This window comes from Mobula birostris, chromosome 9 (assembly GCF_030028105.1).
Source record: "Mobula birostris isolate sMobBir1 chromosome 9, sMobBir1.hap1, whole genome shotgun sequence".
Classification (NCBI taxonomy): Eukaryota; Metazoa; Chordata; class Chondrichthyes; order Myliobatiformes; family Myliobatidae; genus Mobula; species Mobula birostris.
This window is the reverse complement of record NC_092378.1, coordinates 66505211-66526608: the sequence shown is the minus strand read 5'-3', so window position 1 is coordinate 66526608 and position 21398 is coordinate 66505211. Positions and strand designations below refer to the sequence as shown.

Below are 21398 nucleotides of genomic sequence, written 5' to 3'. Positions count from 1 at the left end.
TTGGATTTAATTGATAGTAAAAATGCTTCATGACAAAGTGGAATCTTTTGAACACATGCTGCGTCACTGCCACAAATTTTGGCTGAAGAACGAGTTTCGGCCCCTAATATCCACTGTCTATTTCTCTCCATAGATGCTACTTGACCTTCCGAGTTCCTACAGCATTTTGTGTGTGTTCTCAAAGAACAATTCCTTGGCTTTGAATGCACAGGATTTACGTTAAACATGACCACTTCCTCATTCCAGAAGGACATTAGAGGCATTACTGAAAATGACACTAATTGGGAAAGGCTTGATGTCAGCCTTTTGCCATGAAAACCCAAGGACAAATTAAACAGTGGAATTAAACTCTTCATTCTGCTAATTTGAAAGATTTTTTGAGGAATGGGTTTGAAAGCGTGGAAATACCAGTGACACTCTGCTTCAATACAGTCCTCAGAGGCAAATATGTCACCATTGCTCTGGATTTTTCAGATCAAATAGTTGGTGTGGAAAATAGACCACAACTCACAATAGTACAGCAGGATTTATTTCTAAGATAGCACTAACAGATATTCTTGAAGCAGGAACTATCTTTGCACCATGCAAACCATTTGGATGCATTACAACTTGGGATGGCAAATCCACTACCTGTGACTGCAAGAAAATACAGGGAGTTGTGGACACAGCTCACAACAATCATGGAAACCAGCCTTCCCTCCAGGGACATGGTGTATACTTCTCACTGCCTTGGCCAAACAGACAATATAATCGAAGACCCTTCCGGACCTGGACACTCTTTCTTCTCCCACCAGCCGCTGAGCAGAAAATGCAAAAGACTAAGAGCATATACAAACAGACTCAAGGATTAAACTTTACCCCATTATCAGTTTCTTGAATAGTCCCGTAACATGATAAGATGTGCTTTTGATCTCACAATCTATCTTATTATAGCCTTGCATCTTATGTTCTGCCTGTAAGAGTAGCACTTTATTCTGCATTCTGTTATTGTTTTACTTTGTTCTATACCAATGCACTGTTGTAATGAAATGATCTGTATGGATGGCACGCAAAAGATTTTCACTGAACCTCTGTATATGTGACCAAAATAAATAAAAATTGCCCCAAAGAATAACATCTTTTTTGCGTGAGTACAAAAATGTAATTAAGAAAGCAATTTGAGGTTATTTCTTAACCACAGACCAGCAACACACACAATATGCTGGATGAAAGCAGATCAGGCAACAGTTACGGAGAGGGATAAATAGTCGATATTGCAGACAAAGACCCTTCATCGGGACTGTAAAAGAAGGGTTCAGAAGCCAGAACAAGAAGGTGGGGGGGGGGGGTGCGGGTGGTAGGTAAGACCAGGTGAGGGTGAAGGTGAGTGGGTGGGGGAGGGGGGAATAAAGTAAGAAGCTGGGAGGGGACAGGTGGAAGTAATAAGGGGTTGTAAAGGAAGGAATATGATAGGAGAGGAGAGTGGACCCTGGGAGAAAGTTACCAGAGGGAAGTGATAGGCAGCCGAGGAGAAGGGGTAAGGGAGGGGAGGAGATCACCCAAAGCATTTTCTCACTCTCATCCTGCCCCTACCCATGTCTCAAGTAAATAATGTAATAGAATAACAACATGGGTGTGCAAAGTGGACAGAGAAGACAAATAAATTGCTCAGTATGCCCTTGATCCTTCCCCTGAATATCAATCCTCCTCATGAATCTTCCATTTTCAGGAGAATTGATGTTATTGTCCAGGAAAGCAATGGGAGTGAAAGTTGGAATGAGTGTTCTGGGTCAGTATTGGCTGAGTCCACTTTAATCAGCCTGTGTACTAATCTAATAAAGGATTGCAGACTTACAAGACAACCTAAGCTAACTTGTGCATAAAGCCCATTGTTTACTCCAAATGTTCAGTATGAAAGAATGGCCAGGATTTTGAATAAAGATTTCTGCCTAAGACAGCACTGAACATACAGACAAGTTTTAGTTTAAGATCAAGTTCATTGTCATTCAACAGTACACAGCTAAACAAAACAACATTGCTCAGGGACCAAGGTGCACAATACAGTACATACATCACATTCTGTACATTATTGTATTAATACCAATTTAACAGATTAAGAAAAATTCTGCAGATGTGCAAGTTGACATAAAGTGCATATACAACATATTAAAATATACAACAGTATTACTTCTACTAGCACTATCATAACTATTGGTAACAGGGTGTTCAGAAGTCTCACAGCCTCGGTCCAGCAGTCCTTGTTCTAATACTGCAGTGCCTGCTGCCTGATCGTACCGAGCTTTGAAGGTTTATTACATCACAGAGAGGCATAACAAAAAATGAAAAGCTTTGTGTATTCAAATACCACAATGCAATTTTACCTTTCTTTGGCAGCAGGCTGGTTGGTGCTTTTATTTTTATGTTTGTGGGTAGTGATGGACGAAGGCTGATTGCTTGCAAAACTTCTTCAATTCTTTTGTCACAGGCTTCCAAGGCAATAGGATTCGAGTAAGTTATTTTATCTGGTCTGTTTTTTTAAAAAAAAATATTATTCAGAATGTTCAAAGAGAACCAATTTGACAGAATTTGACAAAACTTAACAGAAGATTAGCAATATTTATCGCACGTACATACAGTGAAGTGTGTTGTTTATGTCAAATCAAATCAGTGAGGATTGTACTGGGCAGCCTGCATGTGTCACCATTCTTCTGGTGCCAGTGTTGCATACTCACAACTCATTAACCCTAACACAAACGTCATTAGAATGTGGGAAGATACTGAAGCACCCAGAGGAAACTCATATAGTCATGAAGAGAACATACAAAAACTCAAGGACAGTGGCAAGAATTGAAGCCCAATTTTATAGTTGCGTGCAATAATGTTATACTGGCTGCTACATTCATGTGCTATGCATTCTAGTCATTACTCATTTCTAATAGACATTATAGTAAACTAAAGAGCTGGAGTAATAAGATTATGATAGGACAGAATAGCTTATTTTGTGAAATGTTGCCTCAGTCTAGAGCTTGAACCAGATCTTATTTGTTTTTTGTAGATCTATGATTAGCGCACAGTTACAAATGGTACACATCTAAGATGTCACTACTCCACTAAATCACATTGACATTCCAGTTCATTGTTCCCATTTGGAGGAGAATCAGTGAGGCCAAATGGTCTTAGTTAGGGTTGTAAATTCTCTGATTAGCAGCACATTAGCATAGCAGTTATCATAACACTATTACAGCACCAGATCAGAGTCCAAACCCCGCCACTGTCTGTAAGAAGTTTGTTCGTCCTCTCCATGACAACGTGGGTTTCATCCAGGTGCTCAGGTTTCCTCCCACATTCCAAAAAACGTACGACTTAATTTGTCATGAGTCTCAAAGAAAGGTCTCTTCCCAAAACGTTGACTGTTTATTCATTTCCATAGATGTTGCTTGACCTGCTGAGTTCCTCCAGCATTGAACTGGTCACGTGGATATAATTGGGTGGCATGGGCTTATTGGGCCAGAAGAGCCTGTTTCTGTGCTGTATCTCAAAGTAAACAAAATCATTGAATTACACACACACACAACCTTTCCAACTTGGCTGAGAAAGAGAAAAGAATACCAAGTAATAATTAATAGTATAAATATATCCAGTGTGTGTTCACATAGTTTTTCAACTAGATCTAGAGGGACTGAGTGAAGTTTGCACTACCTGTGCTATGAATATGTAAAGTCACACAAACAAATGAAAAAGAATTCTGTGACATTCACGTTGTACTTCCACACTCAGATTTATCAATTTCATGCAGAGCCACAAAATTGAATTGTTGTATATTCAATCTAAAGCAACATCAGCAATGTTCTGGATACTTTGACAAACTTTTATAGTTGCATAGTAGAGAGTATCCTGATGTTGGTTCCATCACATTTCCATACCATGCCATCAATGCCCAGGAACAGAAAAGGCTACAGAAAGTGATGGATACAGCCCAGTTCATCACAGACAAAGCCTTTCCTACTATTGAGTACACCTACAAGTTCTGCTGCTAGTAGAAAGCAGCATCAAAAGACTCCCACTATTGAGGGTATGCTCTCTTCTTGCTATTACCATCAGGCAGGAGGTGAATAACTTCATATCCACTCAGGACTAATTCTACAAACTGCAAGCTCAATTTCAAGGACTATTTGCAACTCACGCTCAGTATTTTTATTTATTTGTACAATTTGTTTTCTACACATTGAATATCAGTCATAAATTCTATTGTACAGTATTTATTTTCCTGCAAATGCTGCAAGAAAATTCATCTCAGGGTAGTATATGATGAGATACATTGTACTTTGATGGTAAAATTTACTTTGAATTTTGATGACCAAGAGACTGATAGTTGGAGTGGTAATGAAATTGATGCTCTTTTAAAGGCAACTAAAATACAACCACAACAGTTTGAGGTTGAAATTAATTTCCTTTGGAAAAAAGATGAATCCAATAGAGAAACCAACACTAATGCATCAAGCTTGACTTGTGTGGATTAACATTTGATTCCAGACCCAAGGCCTAGGCCTATGTCTGAATCCTCTCCCGAACTGATTGAGCTGAGGGGTAAACAACAAATACTTGCAATGCAACAGCCAAAGAGAAAACAAAACCTTACATGGGACATTTCTTCCTTGGCAGTGGTCTTTCATGGTGAAACAAATCTTCTGGTCCCTGTTCCTGACCAGGGAATGCACTATCTTCCATAAACCTGTAGAGGCTGCTACTGCAATCTTCGAACACCATTTGCTGCTCTTTACCAAAGAGTCTCGTGTTAACAGGCTCAAACACTCTGTGCTCCATCAGAGCGTGGCAGAGGCGAGCTGCTTTCAAACGCGAGACATCACTGTTGACGAAGTACACGCTTTGCATAAGGTGGCTCAGCACCACATCAACTGCATCAGCACCAGTGAAGCAGCCATTATACGTCCTCCAGAAACGTTTGTAATGCCTCACCTCCACCTGGGTCTGCAGGGCTTGGATAATGTTATTCCATACCTGTGTTGCATGGAAAGGTTCCAAATGTCCTAAAAACGAACACAAAGACAATGGTTTAAATGCATATTTGTATTGGAATTTGTATCCTAGGAAGGTATTTGATACTTTTCATGTCAGTGTCACAGCTAGAAAAGCTGGCGCATCACAGTTCAAGCAATCACATTTGGTCCCAATCTCTGGTGCTGTCTGTTTGCTCCTTCTTTCTGTGACCGATTTGGGTTTCTGCCCATATCACAAAGAAGTAGGTTCATTGCACATTTCAAATTATCCCTGGTGTGTCAATGACTGGTGGAATCTGGGAGAAGATTTTTTTTTATTTTAAGTAGTTATTTTACTTAGAGACACAGTACAGTAACAGCCCCTTCCAGCACAATAAGCCAGCGCCACCCAGTTACCTCCTAACCCGCAAGTCTTTGGAATGTGGGAGGAAAATAGAGTAACCCAAGAAAACGTATGTGGTCATGGAAAGAATGTACAAACTCCTTACCGACAGCAGCAGAATTGAACCTGGCTCTGGATTTCCAGCATCTGCAGAATCTTGTGTTTGCTATTTAATTTCCCCTGCATTACCATGATCAGTGGACGGCATAGTGATAGCATTACATTAACCGCTACTCTACTGTGCCATCCATAGTTAATGGGAATGCAGGGAGAAAGAACTAAGTGGCAAACACACGAGATTCTGCAAATCGGGAGCAACACACACAAAATGTTGGAGGAACTCGGGTCAAGCAGCAGCATGCAAATGAACAGTCAACGTTTGGGGTGGAGACCCTTCTTCAGGACCCGAAAGAAAGGGAGAAACCGCCAGAATAAGGTGGTGGCAGAGGGGGGAGGAGTACAGGTTGGCAGGTGATAGGTGGTTCCAGATGAGGAGGAAACAGGGTGGGTGGAGGAGGGGAATGAAATGAGAAGCTGGGAGCGAACAGGTGAAAAGGATGAAGGATTGTAGAAGAAATCTGATAGGACAGGAGAGTAGACCATGGGTGAAAGGGAAGGAGATGAGGAAAAAGGAATTAAACGGCATTTATTTAAGATTACTATGCGAGTGGGTACTTGATGGTCTGCACAGATTCAATGCACTGAAGAACCTGCTCCTGTGTTGTATAACTGAGTGAATTACTTCAAAGTTCTTTTGCAAATTCATGTTGTTTTCCCACATGGCACTACAATGCAAACAAGAAATTCAGCACCACTCGAGTACTTCCTGAACATCAGCCATGATAGAATGGTGGGATGAATGATATAATTCTGCATTGTCTTATGGTTTATGGTTTTATGATCTTATTTTCCTCCTGCTAACTTCTGACAGTGAGAAAAACAACAACAACATTGTCCCTGAAGGCTGCCAGCTTCAGCTTTCTTTCCGTGCCGCATGCCATCCTGATATGTCAGTGCCTATACCTTGAACACTTCAGCTCCACAGCACCAAGAAAACATAATGCATAGATGCAAAAGTTACAGATCAATGTTGGTAGCTCACACCTCCTCCAGGCAACAAAGGGTAGGCAAAAAATACTCTCCTGCCTTCATTATATTTAGTCAATGGAGAGTAAAGGTATCCTCCATGATGAGGAATCATTCCCTAACTGGTGAAAAGTTACTGTAAGCTATTCAGACGTTTCAGGAAGCAAACAAAGTGAGGTTTCTGATCATCATTATTGATTATCATCACTCCTGATGAAGAGACACGACCTGAAAGGTCAACTGTCTTACAGTCATAGTCATACTTTATTGATCCCGGGGGAAATTGGTTTTCGTTACAGTTGCACCATAAATAATAAATAGTAATAGAACCATAAATAGTTAAATATTAATATGTAAATTACACCAGGAAATTATGAAATAAGTCCAGGACCAGCCTATTGGCTCAGGGTGTCTGAACCTCCAAGGGAGGAGTTGTAAAGTTTGATGGCCACAGGCAGGAATGACTTCCTATGACGCTCTGTGTTGCATCTCAGTGGAATGAGTCTCTGGCTGAATGTACTCCTGTGCCCACCCAGTACATTATGTAGTGGATGGGAGACATTGACCAAGATGGCATGCAACTTAGACAGCATCCTCTTTTCAAACACCACCGTGAGAGAGTCCAGTTCCATCCCCACAACATCACTGGCCTTACGAATGAGCTTGTTGATTCTGTTGGTGTCTGCTACCCTCAGCCTGCTGCCCCAGCACACAACAGCAAACATGATAGCACTGGCAACCACAGACTCGTAGAACATCCTCAGCATCGTCCGGCAGATGTTAAAGGACCTCAGTCTCCTCAGGAAATAGAGACGGCTCTGTCCCTTCTTGTAGACTCGGTGTTCTTTGACCAGTCCAGTTTATTGTCAATTTGTATCCCCAGGTATTTGTAATCCTCCACCATGTCCACACTGACCTCCTGGATGGAAACAGGGGTCACCGGTACCTTAGCTCTCTTCAGGTCTACCACCAACTCCTTAGTCTTTTTCACATTAAGCTGCAGATAATTCTGCTCACACCATGTGACAAAGTTTCCTACTGTAGCCCTGTACTCAGCCTCATCTCCCTTGCTGATGCATCCAACTATGGCAGAGTCATCAGAAAACTTCTGAAGATGACAAGACTCTGTGCAGTAGTTGAAGTCCGAGGTGTAAATGGTGAAGAGAAAGGGAGACAAGACAGTCTCCTGTGGAGCCCCAGTGCTGCTGGTCACTCTGTTGTACACACAGTGTTGCAAGCACACGTACTGTGGTCTGCCAGTCAGGTAATCAAGAATCCATGACACCAGGGAAGCATCCACCTGCATCGCTGTCAGCTTCTCCCCCAGCAGAGCAGGGCGGATGGTGCTGAACGCACTGGAGAAGTCAAAAAACATGACCCTCACAGTGCTCGCTGGCTTGTCCAGGTGGGCGTAGACACGATTCAGCAGGTAGACGATGGCATCCTCAATTCCTAGTCGGGGCTGGTAGGCGAACTGGAGGGGATCTAAGTGTGGCCTAACCATAGGCCGGAGCAGCTCCAAAACAAGTCTCTCCAGGGTCTTGATGATGTGGGAGGTCAATGCCACCAGTCTGTAGTCATTGAGGCCGCTGGGGCGCGGCATCTTCGGCACAGGGACGAGGCAGGACGTCTTCCACAGTGCAGGAACCCTCCGGAGCCTCAGGCTCAGGTTGAATACATGGCGAAGTACTCCACATAGCTGAGGGGCACAGGCTTTGAGCACCCTGGTACTGACACCATCTGGTCCTGTAGCCTTGCTTGGGTTGAGACGTTTCAGCTGTCTTCTCACCTGTTCAGCTGTGAAGCCCACCATGGTGGTTTCGTGTGGGGAAGGGGTATAGTCATGAGAGCAGGGTGGGGGACTGTGAGGAGGGGTAGGAGGGGAGAGTGGAATATGTGTTGGGTGGGGACTGACAACAGATGGCTCATGTTGGGGATGGGCAGGGGCCACAATGTCAAATTTGTTAAAGAACAGGTTAAGTTCATTGGCCCTGTCCACACTGCCTTTAGCTCCTCTGTTGCTAGTTTGCCGGAATCCAGTGATGGTCCTCATCCCCCTCCAGACCCCTCTCATGTTGTTCTGCTGGAGTTTCCACTCAAGCTTCCTCCTGTACCTGTCTTTAGCCTCCCTGATCCTGGCTTTCAGGTCTCTCTGTATTCGCCCTCAGCTCCTCCCTATTTCCATCTCTAAACACCCTCTTTTTAGCGTTCAGGATGTCCTTAATGTCCTTTGTCACCCATGGCTTGTTATTTGAATAACAAAGGACAGTTCTTGTCGGAACATTGCAGTCCACACAGAAGTTGATGTAATCAGTGATGCACTCTGTGAGCCCATCAATATCCTCTCTCTGTGGCTCACAGAGTTCCTGCCATTTCTCCTCCATAGATGATGCTTGACTTGTCGAGTTCCTCAAGCATTTTGGGTTTGTTGCTCTGGATTTCCAGCATCTGCAGAAGTGCTTGTGTTTAACAAAATGGTGTCATTCAGATTTTTTCAAACCCTGTTTGATAAGCATTCTGCCTAGCTAGTTGGGAAGCCTGCCCTACACAATTTTAGGGGCTGCTATTTCATAGTATTTTGTTAGTCAAAGTCATACAGCACAGAAACAGGCCTTTGTTCCGCTGACCACGCTAACCATCGAGTATCTACCCATGCTAATCATATTTACCCGCTATTAAACACAACTGTGCAGAGTTTGGTTACCCTTTGACAAAAAAGATGTTAATGAAAAAGAGCAGAAAAGATTATCCTGATGGTGTCTGGACGGGACGGGGCGGGGGGTGGGGGGAAGAGGGTCTTCATTAACATGGCTGCGTAAACCAAGATTCAGGGGAGATATGATAGAGGCAAACAAGATCATGAGGGGCATAGGTTTAAGATCAGAGGTGAGAGATTGAAAAAGGACATCAGAGGTATTTAGAATGAGCTGCAAAAAACAGTGGTTGAGGGAGGTATCTTAGCTACATTTAAAAGCCATCTAGATAAGTACATAAAGAGGTGAAGAGGGCTATAGGCCAAACACAGGCAGTGGGAAGAGCTCATTGTACAACAGAGATGAGATTGACAAGTTGGACCAAAGGGCATGATTTTATGCTGAAAGACCAACCTTTAGTTCCACTAAACAAAAGCCTCCAATGGCAAAAACAACCAATGTGCAAAAGACAACAAACGGTGCAAATACTTAAAATAAATAAATAAATGTGGAGAACAGGAGTTGCAGCATACTAGAAGGTGAGTTCATAGGTTGTGGAATCAGTTCAGTGTTAAGGTGAGTGAAGTTATCCATGCTGGTTCAGGATCCTGATGGTTGTAGGGTAATAACTGTTCCTGAAAATGGTGGTGTGGGACCTTAGGCTCTTGTACTGCCTTCCCAAAGACTGCAGCGAATATATGCAACTGGGTAGGCACAAAGGTATGTTTTCTCAAAAGGAACCACATTATGTACATTATTCCTCAGGATGTGGCCACTCAAAAAAGGTTAAACTTAACATCTCTTGTTGTTCTTGATAAGGTCATGGTGGGCTGTCTTCTTGCTGTCTGTGAGGTGAACACATTTCCTGATGAAGAAGGTACAAAGATTTTCACCAAATGCAACTAAGAAGCGTGTCAACTAGAAGGATTGAGCAACATGCACAAAATTCTGGAGGAAATCAGCAAGTGAGGCAGCACCTATTTTGGATTGAGACCTTCCATCAGTCCTGATGAAGGGTCTTGACCCAAAGCGTCAACAGTTTATTCTCTTCCATAAATATTCTCTGGCTGGCTGAGTTCCTACAGCATTTTGTGCATGCTTCTCAAAATGGTCTTGGAGAACATCGTGGTTTTAATTGGAAGGATTATTTTGTTCCCATTAGGTGCAGTTAGCTAAAATACATATAGAATCTTCAAAATAAATTGCATGAAAACCAGTTGGCCTTTGCAAATCAAACATGCTAATGAAAGTGTAGTCACTTATTCCTAAAATTCCAAGGACTTGTTTAAAAAAAAGAGCAGAGGTGCCAATGCGTGCAGATAATTCTTATTAAGAAATTGAAATTCCTAAGTGAGCTTCAAAAATTCTTAAGATGGAATAAGAAACCCCAAAACAGGATTGTATAAGCTGTGTGGCTTCTGTTTCGGTTCTATATCCATGTGTTTATTATATATTCCCACTCTTCAAGAATGTAATTATTACTTGTGGAAGACATTCTGCGAAGTATGCACATCATTGCACAGTTCTCTGTCATTCACTCTGTGTTTTCAGATTTCTGGATCTTTGGGATCTTTTCTGGGGAAAGTATGACCTGTACAAAAGGGACAGGTTACACCTAAACCTCAGGGGCACCAATATCCTTGCGGGCAGGTTTGCTAGAGCTGTTGTGGAGGGTTTAAACTAACTTGGCAGGGGGTGGGAACCAGAGTGATAGTGCTGAGGTTGGGGCATTTGGTACAAGTAGATGCAGTGTGTAGTGAGACTGTCAGGATGGACAAGCAGATGACAGGGCAAAATTGCAGTCAGTGGGATGAATTGCAGTGTAACATGGGGACAAAAATCGAAAAGGGTGATGAATACAGGACTAAAGGTGTTATATTTGAATGAACACAGTATAGTATATGGAATAAGGTAGATGATCTTGTAATGCAGTTAGATATTGGTAGGTATGACACTGTAGGATCATACTTGGGAGCTTAACATCCAAGGATACACATTGTATCGAAAAGCCAGGCAGGTGGGCAGAGGGAGTGGGGTGGCTCTGTTGGTAAAAACTGAAATCAAATCCTTAGAAAGAAATGACATGGGATCAGAAGATGTACAGTAGAATCCTTGTGGGTAGAGTTAAGAAACCGCAAGCATAAAAAGACCCTGATGGAAATTATATACAGGCCTCCAAATGGTAGAACATAGAACATAAAAATTTACAGCACATTACAGGCCCTTTGGCCTACAGTGTTGTGCCGACCATGTAACCTACTCTAGAGAATGCCAAGAATTTCCATAGCACATAGCCCTCTATTTTTCTAAGTTCCATGGACCTATCTAAGAGGCTCTTAAAAGACCTTATTTTATCCGCTTCAAGCACCACTGCCAACAGTGCATTCCATGCATGCACAACTCTGTGAAAAACTTACCCCTGATGTCCCCTCGGAACCTATTTCCAAGCAACTTAAAACTATGCCCCCTTGTGTTAGCCATTTCAGCCCTGGGAAAAAGCCTCTGGCTATCCACACGATCAATGCCCCTCATCATTGATTGTAGCTAGGATGTGGGATTCAATTTACAATGGGAGATAGAAAACGTATGTCAAAAAGACAATATTACAATAGTCATGGGGTTTTCAATATGCAGGTAGATAGGGAAAATCAGGTTGGTGCTGGATCCCGAGACAGAATTGTAGAATGCCTACGAGATGGCTTTTTAAGAGCAGCTTGTGGTTGAGCCCACTTGGGGAAAGGCTATTCTGGATTGGGTATTGAGTAATGAACGGATTTAATTAGGGAGTTTAAGGTAAAGAAACCCGTTGGAGGCAGTGATCATAATATGACAGACTTCAGCCTGCAATTTGAGAAGGAGAAGCTGGCCAAAGTTGACTGGAAGGAGATACTAGCAGGGATGACGGCAGAGCAGCAATGACTGGAGCTTCTGGGAGAAATTTATAAAGTGCAGGCAGGAAACATCACAAAGAAGAATTGTTATTCTAAAGGCAGGATGATGCAACCTTGGCTGACAAGGGAAGTCAAAAACAACAAAAAAGCAAAAAAGAGGGAATAGAGCAAAATTAAATAGGAAGTTAGAGAAAGCTTTTTAAAAAAAAAATCAACAGAAAGCAACTAAAAAAAGTCATGAGGGAAAAGATGAAATATGAAAGGTAAGCTAGCCAATAATATCAAAGAGAACACCAAAAGTTTTTTTTCCAGATATAAAAGAGTGGAGATATATATTCATATATATCTAGAGAAGCGAGAGTAGTTAATGGACCACTAGAGAGGTAGTAATAGGGGACAAGGAAATAGCAGACCAATTGAATAAGCATTTTGCATCAGTCTTCATTGTGGAAGACACTAGCAGAATGCTGGAAGCTTGATAGAGTCAGGTGGCAAAAGTGAGTGCAATTGCTATTACTAGGGAGAATGTGCTTCAAAAGCTGAAAGGTTTGAAGGTAGTTAAGGCACCTGGACCAGATGGACTACACCCCAGGGTTCTGAATGAGGCAGCTGAAGAGATTGTGAAGGCATCTCTTCAAGAAAATGATCTTTCAGGAATCACTAGATTCTGGCATGATTCTGGAGAACTGGGAATTTTCGAAGGTTACTCCACTCTTCAAGAAGGGAGTTTCAAAGAAGAAAGGAAATTATAAGCTGGTAAGCCTGACTTCAGAGGTTGGAAGGATGTTGGAGTCGATTGTTAAGGATGAGGTCTCAGAGTCTTGGAGGCTCATGATAAAGTGGGTAAAAGTCAGCATGGTTTCCTTAAGGGAAAATATTTGCTTGACAAATCTAATGGAATTCTGAGGAAATATCAAGCAGGAAGGACAAAAGGGGACTGGGGGATTTTACGTACTTGGATTTTCAGAATGCCTTTGACAAGGTGCTGCATAGGAGGCTGCTTAACAAGTCAAGAGTCCATGGTATTCAGGAAAGATTCTAGCATGGACAGAGGATTGGCTGATAGGTAGGAGGCAATGAATGGGAATAAAGAGAGCTTTTCCAGTTGGCTACCGGTGACAAGTAGTGTTCCACAGGGGTTGGTGTTGAACCACTTCTTTTTACATTATATGTCAATGATTTGGATGACAGTATTGATGGCTTTGTGGCCAAGCTTGTGGACGACATGAAGATAAGTGGAGGGACAGGTAGTGTTGAGGAAGCAGGGAGGCCACAACAGGATTTACAGATCAGGAGAGTAGGCAAAGAAATGGCAGAAGGGATACAGTGTCAGGAAGTGTATGATCATGCACTTTGGTAAGAGGAACAAAAGTGTAGACTATTGTCTAAGCACAGAGAAAATTCAAAAATCTAAGGTGCAAAGGGACTTGGGATTCCTTATGCAAGATTCCCTGAAGGTTAACTTACAGGTTGAATCAGTAATGAGGAAGGCAAATGCAATGTTAGCATTCAAGTTGAGAGGACTAGAATATAAAAACAAGAATGCAATACTGAGGCTTTATAAGGTACTGGCAAGGCCTCACTTGAAGTATTGTGAGCAGTTTTGGGCCCCTTATTTTACAAAGGAAGTGCTGACATTGGAGAGGGTTCAAAGGAGATTCACAAGAATGATTCCTGGAATGAAAGGCTTATCATATGAGGAGCAATTGATGGATGTTGTCCAGTACTTACTCGAATTTAGAAGAATGGGGTTGAGAGGGAAAATGGATCAGCCATGACAAAATGGCAGAGCAGACTCAATGGGCTGAATGGCCCAATTCTGCTCCCATCTTTTATGGTTTTATGATCTGTTCTTCAACAACTCAGAGAAAATGAAATATAAGATCCTCCTGGCAAGGATATTGGCTCCCCTCCAGCTGAGGTGCAACCTGTCCCTCTTGTACAGGTCACCCCAACCCAGAAAAGGTTCCAATTATCCAAGAACCTGAAAACCTGCCCCCTGCAACGGTTCCTCAGTCACTCATTCATCTGTACAATTATTCTATCCCTGCCCTGACAAGCACGTGGAATTGGGAGTAATCCTTAGATGACTTCCTTAGACTTGCCTCCTGTTCTTTAACCTCCCTAACTCCCTATACAGGTTTCCCCCGCCATCCGAAGGTAGAGCGTTCCTATGAAACGGTTCGTAAGCCGAAATGTCGTAAAGCGAAGAAGCAATTACCATTTATTTAGATGGGAAAATTTTGTGAGCGTTCGCAGACCCAAAAATAACCTACCAAATCATGCCAAATAACACATAAAACCTAAAATAACAGTAACATATAGTAAAAGCAGGAATGATATGATAAATACACAGCCTATATAAAGTAGAAATACTTCTCTACAACGATTGCCTGCACAGATCTCCGTAGCGAAAATCTCATGCAAGTGCTCTTGGCAGAAAATCTCACGCAAGCGCTGTTGGCATAAACGCGTTCTCCAGTAACCTTTAAACTATGAAGCTGCCAAATCTACCAAATAACACATAAAAATATACAGCCTATATAAAGTAGAAATAATGAATGTACAGTGTAGTATCACTTACGGGAATTGGGAAGATATCGAGCACACTGATGATGGTGTGTTAGACTGAGTCGTCGCAGGTTGGGGTGGTGCAGTGGCGCCCACCCTCCAGGCCGCTGACTGATACATTGCCGCGAAGCACGCAGGGGTAGCCGGGAGGCACACAGCACATCTTTAAGAAAAGAACCAAAATAAACATGCTAATTAATTAAGTGCTGCCCGGCACGTATATGTCGGCGCAGATCAGAGGCGATTGCATCTGCACTGATCTAGGCCGACAATTACGTGCCAGGTGGCACCTAATTAATTAGCATGTTTATTTCGGCTTTCTTCTTAAAGATGTGCTGTGTGCCTCCCGGCTACCCCTGCATTCTCCGCGAATCGGTACAGTATCTGTCCGGGGCCCGGGGGTTGGGGTGGTGGGACACGGGGGTGTCATCTCATCGTCGATCAGGGCAGGCAGCTCATCTTCTCCTATGACTGCCTGCCTCAGTGTCGAAGGTCAAGGTTCGTCGTCTACTGTGGCTGATGTGGAAGGCTTGCTTGACTGCTGAGCATTTTTATATCACACAGTTCTTTGTAAGGACTCAAAACATCCTGCAAATATCCCCTAAACCTACGTACCCTTTCAAAATTAAAGTAGTACTTTATCATTGCAGCGAAAATCTCACGCAGTTGCTTCACTTTCTGCATTCGGTTGAATTTGGTTTCGATTGTTATCCTTTCCTCTTCCAATTGCATCAGCTCTTCATCTATCAGATCTTGGTCATGGGATGCCAAAACCTCTTCAACATCATCTTCATCAGCTTCCACAAGCCAAACTCACTTTGTCCTTGCTTCGTTCACCACGATCGAAACGCTTAATTATGTCTAGTTTTACGCTAAGTTTAACACCCTTACGAGCTCTCTCAGGCTTTTCTGTCACCTTAGAACTCATCTTGCAAACGGCTGCTCACAGGCTCGTGTTTATGCAATGCCGTTCCGAATCTGGGGGAAGAGAGGCTGCTCGAGGTGCGCTCTGCCCTTTATCGCGCGTTGATTTTTTATCACGTGCTGCCTTTCTTCGTAACAGTGAAAACACCTGAAAGCGAAAACAGGGTACTAATGTAGGTCTTTCGTAACAGTGAGATTTCGTAAAGCAAACGTTCGAAAAGCGGGGGACACCTGTACTCACTGCACAGGACCTCTTCCCCCTTCTTACTGATGTCATTGGTGCTAATGTGCACCACGATCTCCTACAAATAACTGTGTGGTGGGGTGATTTGATTTTCCCCAGAGAGGCTCATTAAAATATCCCAGTTGAAAGATTTTATTTCAATTGGACATGACTGTGGAGTTTGTTCTCTTCAAACAAAGAAGGTTGAGGGGAGATTTGAAGGAGGTGTGCAGAGGATGGCAGGTTTTGTTAAGGTAAGCAGAGTGAAGTTACTCCTTTCAGCAGCTTTACTTTAGACAAACTTCAAGCTCTTGCATAATGATTAGGCTCATTTTTCACTCTGAAAACTGTACTGCTACATTTTGCTTATATAGCTGTGGATTGAAGTCTAAAATGCCAATGGAAAGACAGCTGTGACCTGTCACGCTGGATGTGGACAACCGAGCAACATCTGCAGGAAATGTCTGCAGATGCACTCGGCCAACCTCAAAATAATGCAATGCGAGAAACAGTAAATAAATTCCAATATGTGGGGGATTTACAGGAAAACACACTCCAAGAAGTGGTCACCCACTCCCTTGGCCACAGCGGACAGATTGACATTGAATAAAGAGAGGAAACTAATAACACTCTTGTTGATCATCCGTGAGGCGCAGAAAAGTCTAAAAGGCACTTCAGGCCCAGTGAGCCCGCAGCACCCAAGTATACCTACAGAACCTGACCTGCACATCTTTGGCACGTGGGAAGAAACTGAAGCACCTGAAGAAAACTTGCAGAGTCATGGGGAGGACATACAAACTCCTTACCAGACAGTAGCAGGAAATGAGTCAGTGTCATTGGTGCTGTGATAGTACTACACTTACCCTGCTGCTACTTAATGCAATGTTAAAACAAATGTACTATCTGCACTGAACAATTTGATGAGAGCACAAGAATTAGAAGTAGGCTATATGGTCTGAAGTGCCCGCTCCACTATTCAACAATATCTTCTACTTTCAAATCCATTTTCTAACACCACTCATCAAAGTTGCTGGTGAACGCAGCAGGCCAGGCAGCATCTGTAGGAAGAGGTGCAGTCGACGTTTCAGGCCGAGACCCTTCGTCAGGACTAACTGAAGGAAGAGTGAGTAAGGGATTTGAAAGTTGGAGGGGGAGGGGGAGATACAAAATGATAGGAGAAGACAGGAGGGGGAGGGATAGAGCCAAGAGCTGGACAGGTGATAGGCAAAAGGGGATACGAGAGGATCATGGGACAGGAGGTCCGGGAAGAAAGACGGGGGGGGGGGGGACCCAGAGGATGGGCAAGAAGTATATTCAGAGGGACAGAGGGAGAAAAAGGAGAGTGAGAGAAAGAATGTGTGCATAAAAATAAGTAACAGATGGGGTATGAGGGGGAGGTGGGGCATTAGCGGAAGTTAGAAAAGTCGATGTTCACGCCATCAGGTTGGAGGCTACCCAGACAGAATATAAGGTGTTGTTCCTCCAACCTGAGTGTGGCTTCATCTTTACAGTAGAGGAGGCCGTGGATAGACATGTCAGAATGGGAATGGGATGTGGAATTAAAATGTGTGGCCACTGGGAGATCCTGCTTTCTCTGGCGGACAGAGTGTAGATGTTCAGCAAAGCGGTCTCTCAGTCTGCGTCGGGTCTCGCCAATATATAAAAGGCCACATCGGGAGCACCGGACGCAGTATATCACCCCAGTCGACTCACAGGTGAAGTGTTGCCTCACCTGGAAGGACTGTTTGTGGCCCTGAATGGTGGTAAGGGAGGAAGTGTAAGGGCATGTGTAGCACTTGTTCCGCTTACATGGATAAGTGCCAGGAGAGAGATCAGTGGGGAGGGATGGGGGGGTGAATGGACAAGAGAGTTGCGTAGGGAGCGATCCCTGCGGAATGCAGAGGGGGGGGGGAGGGAAAGATGTGCTTAGTGGTGGGATCCTGTTGGAGGTGGCGGAAGTTATGGAGAATAATATGTTGGACACGGAGGCTGGTGGGGTGGTAGGTGAGGACCAGGGGAACCCTATTCCTAGTGGGGTGGTGGGAGGATGGAGTGAGAGCAGATGTACGTGAAATGGGGGAGGTGCGTTTAAGAGCAGAGTTGATAGTGGAGGAAGGGAAGCCCTTTTCTTTAAAAAAGGAAGACATCTCCCTCGTCCTGGAATGAAAAGCCTCATCCTGAGAGCAGACGCGGCGGAGACGGAGGAATTGCGAGAAGGGGTTGGCGTTTTTGCAAGAGACAGGGTGAGAAGAGGAATAGTCCAGATAGCTGTGAGAGTCAGTAGGCTTATAGTAGACATCAGTGGATAAGCTGTCTCCAGAGACAGAAAGATCTAGAAAGGGGAGGGAGGTGTCGGAAATGGACCAGGTAAACTTGAGGGCAGGGTGAAAGTTGGAGGCAAAATTAATAAAGTCAAAGAGTTCTGCATGCGTGCAGGTAGCAGCGCCAATGCAGTCGTCAATGTAGCGAAGGAAAAGTGGGGGACAGATACCAGAATATGCACGGAACATAGATTGTTCCACAAACCCAACAAAAAGGTAGGCATAGCTAGGACCCATACGGGTGCCTATAGCTACACCTTTAGTTTGGAGGAAGTGGGAGGAGCCAAAGGAGAAATTATTAAGAGTAAGGACTAATTCCGCTAGACGGAGCAGAGTGGTGGTAGAGGGGAACTGATTAGGTCTGGAATCCAAAAAGAAGCGTAGAGCTTTGAGACCTTCCTGATGGGAGATGGAAGTATATCAGGACTGGACATCCATTCTAACACCACTCTCATTTTCTCAAATTCCCTTCACATCCAGACATCATTATGTCTCAATTTTGAAAGAACCCAATAACTAAACCTTCACAGGCTTCCATGTCAGGGAATTACTCAAGATTCACCACTCTAGAGTAAAGAATTTCTCACTTCTGTCCCAAATGGGTTACCCCCCCTTCCTAATTTTGCCATCCCAGTACTAGGCTCCTCAGCTAAGCAAAATATCCTTCACGTCAGTCTCTTCTTATTCTTCTGAACTCAAAATTCAGGAGGCCTTTGGAAAAGCACATGAAAATGCAGGGAATGGAGGAACATGGATCATGTACAAGCTGAAGGGATTAATTTAGCACCATACTAGCACAGACTTGATGGGCCAAATGATCTACTCCAATGCTGTACTGTTCTATGTTTTAAGAGCGTGGAACAAGCTACCAGCAGAAGTGGTGGATGTGGGTTTGATTGCAACACTTGAGAAGTTTTGATAGGTACGTAGATGGGAGGGGTATGGAGGACTACGGTGCAGGTACAGGTCATTGGGACACTCAGCATGAACAAAATGGGCCAAAGAGTCTGTTTCTGTGCTGTAGCTCTATGACACGAAGAATTTGAAGAAAGCAATAAATACTAGTCTTTTCAGCAATGCTGAACATCTCAAGAAAGTGAATAAAAAGATGCAAGATCAAATGAAACTAGGGTTAAACCAATAAACTTCACAACATATGCCATTGATATCTGGCAAAGGTGTACTTGGCAAGTGGGAGGAATTCAAGTGAAATTTTGAGTGCACAAAGCTTTTATGTGCTTGTTAGAATAAAAAGTTTCGGGAACCTTGGTTTTTGAGTGATATTGAGGCACTGATTAAGAAAAAAAGTACAGTCAGGTAGGAACAAATGAGGTACTTGGGGAGTACAAGAAATGCAAGAGAACACTTAAGAAAGAAGTCAGAGGGCTCAAAAAAGGCATGAGATTGCTCTAGCAAACAAACTGAAGGAGAATTCTATGGGAGCCAAAAGAGATGTGGGGAAATCTTAAAGCGACAATGTGGTAAACTGGACAGCGAGGAAGACTATCAAAGCTTGCAGCAGGATCTGGACCAGTTGGAAAAATGGGCTGCAAAATGGCAGGTGCACATGTGTGAGGTGTTGTACTCTGGGAGGACTAACCAGGGTAGGCCTTACACAGTGAGCAGTAGGGCACTGAGCAGTGAGGTAGAACAAAGTGATCTGGAAATACAGGTCCCTAATTCATTGAAAGAGGTGTCACAGGTAGATAGGGTTGTTAAGCAACACACATAAAAGTTGCTGGTGAACGCAGCAGGCCAGGCAGCATCTCTAGGAAGAGGTGCAGTCGACGTTTCAGGCCGAGACCCTTCGTCAGGACTAACTGAAGGAAGAGTGAGTAAGGGATTTGAAAGTTGGAGGGGGAGGGGGAGATCCAAAATGATAGCAGAAGACAGGAGGGGGAGAGATGGAGCCAAGAGCTGGACAGGTGATAGGCAAAAGGGATACGAGAGGATCGTGGGACAGGAGGTCCGGGAAGAAAGACAAGGAGGGGGGGGGGGACCCCAGAGGATGGGCAAGGGGTATATTCAGAGGGACAGAGGGAGAAAAAGGAGAGTGAGAGAAAGAATGTGTGTATAAAAATAAGTAACAGATGGGGTACGAGGGGGAGGTGGGGCATTAGCGGAAGTTAGAGAAGTCAATGTTCATGCCATCAGGTTGGAGGCTACCCAGACGGAATATAAGGTGTTGTTCCTCCAACCTGAGTGTGGCTTCATCTTTACAGTAGAGGAGGCCGTGGATAGACATGTCAGAATGGGAATGGGATGTGGAATTAAAATGTGTGGCCACTGGGAGATCCTGCTTTCTCTGGCGGACGGAGCGTAGATGTTCAGCAAAGCGGTCTCCCAGTCTGCGTCCGGTCTCGCCAATATATAAAAGGCCACATCAGGAGCACCGGACGCAGTATATCACCCCAGCCGACTCACAGGTGAAGTGTTGCCTCACCTGGAAGGACTGTTTGGGGCCCTGAATGGTGGTAAGGGAGGAAGTGTAAGGGCATGTGTAGCACTTGTTCTGCTTACACGGATAAGTGCCAGGATGGAGATCAGTGGGGAGGGATGGGGGGGGACGAATGGACAAGAGAGTTGTGTAGGGAGCGATCCCTGCGGAATGCAGAGAGAGGTGGGGAGGGAAAGATGTGCTTAGTGGTGGGATCCCGTTGGAGGTGGCGGAAGTTACGGAGAATAATATGTTGGACCCGGAGGCTGGTGGGGTGGTAGGTGAGGACCAGGGGAACCCTATTCCTAGTGGGGTGGCGGGAGGATGGAGTGAGAGCAGATGTACATGAAATGGAGGAGATGCGTTTAAGAGCAGAGTTGATAGTGGAGGAAGGGAAGCCCCTTTCTTTAAAAAAGGAAGACACCTCCCTCGTCCTAGAATGAAAAGCCTCATCCTGAGAGCAGATGCAGCGGAGACGGAGAAATTGCGAGAAGGGGATGGTGCTTTTGCAAGAGACAGGGTGAGAAGAGGAATAGTCCAGGGTTGTTAAGAAAGCTTTTGGCACATTGGCCTTCATCAATCAAAGTATTGAGTACAAGACGGATAAACTCTTCTCATCATTCCTGAAGAAGATGGCAGAGTTTGTCATCACAATGTCAGTTATAATCGATACCTGTACCCGCTGGAGGCCGGAGAAGAGTTTATTTATCATATACACTGGGAAAGCATCAGATCCTTTTTAATGGAGTACAAGACTAAGGGGGTTTTATGTTGAAGTTGCAGACAACATTAGTTGGGGCCTAATTTGGAATATTGTGTGCAGTTTAGACCATCTACCTACAGGAAAGATGTAAATACAATTGAAAGAATACA

At 43.9% G+C, this 21398-nt stretch overlaps 1 protein-coding gene across 1 annotated transcript in view; it reads right to left on the bottom strand.

The window, feature by feature from the left end:
- Positions 1–21398, bottom strand: part of depdc4 (DEP domain containing 4) — a 70979-nt gene that overhangs the window by 26606 nt on the left and 22975 nt on the right. The window contains exons 2-3 of the mRNA XM_072269451.1: positions 4619–5027; positions 2361–2506 (exon numbers count right to left, since the gene is read on the bottom strand). Coding sequence (XP_072125552.1) covers positions 2361–2506; positions 4619–5027 — 555 coding nt within the window. The remainder of the gene's footprint in view (positions 1–2360; positions 2507–4618; positions 5028–21398) is intronic.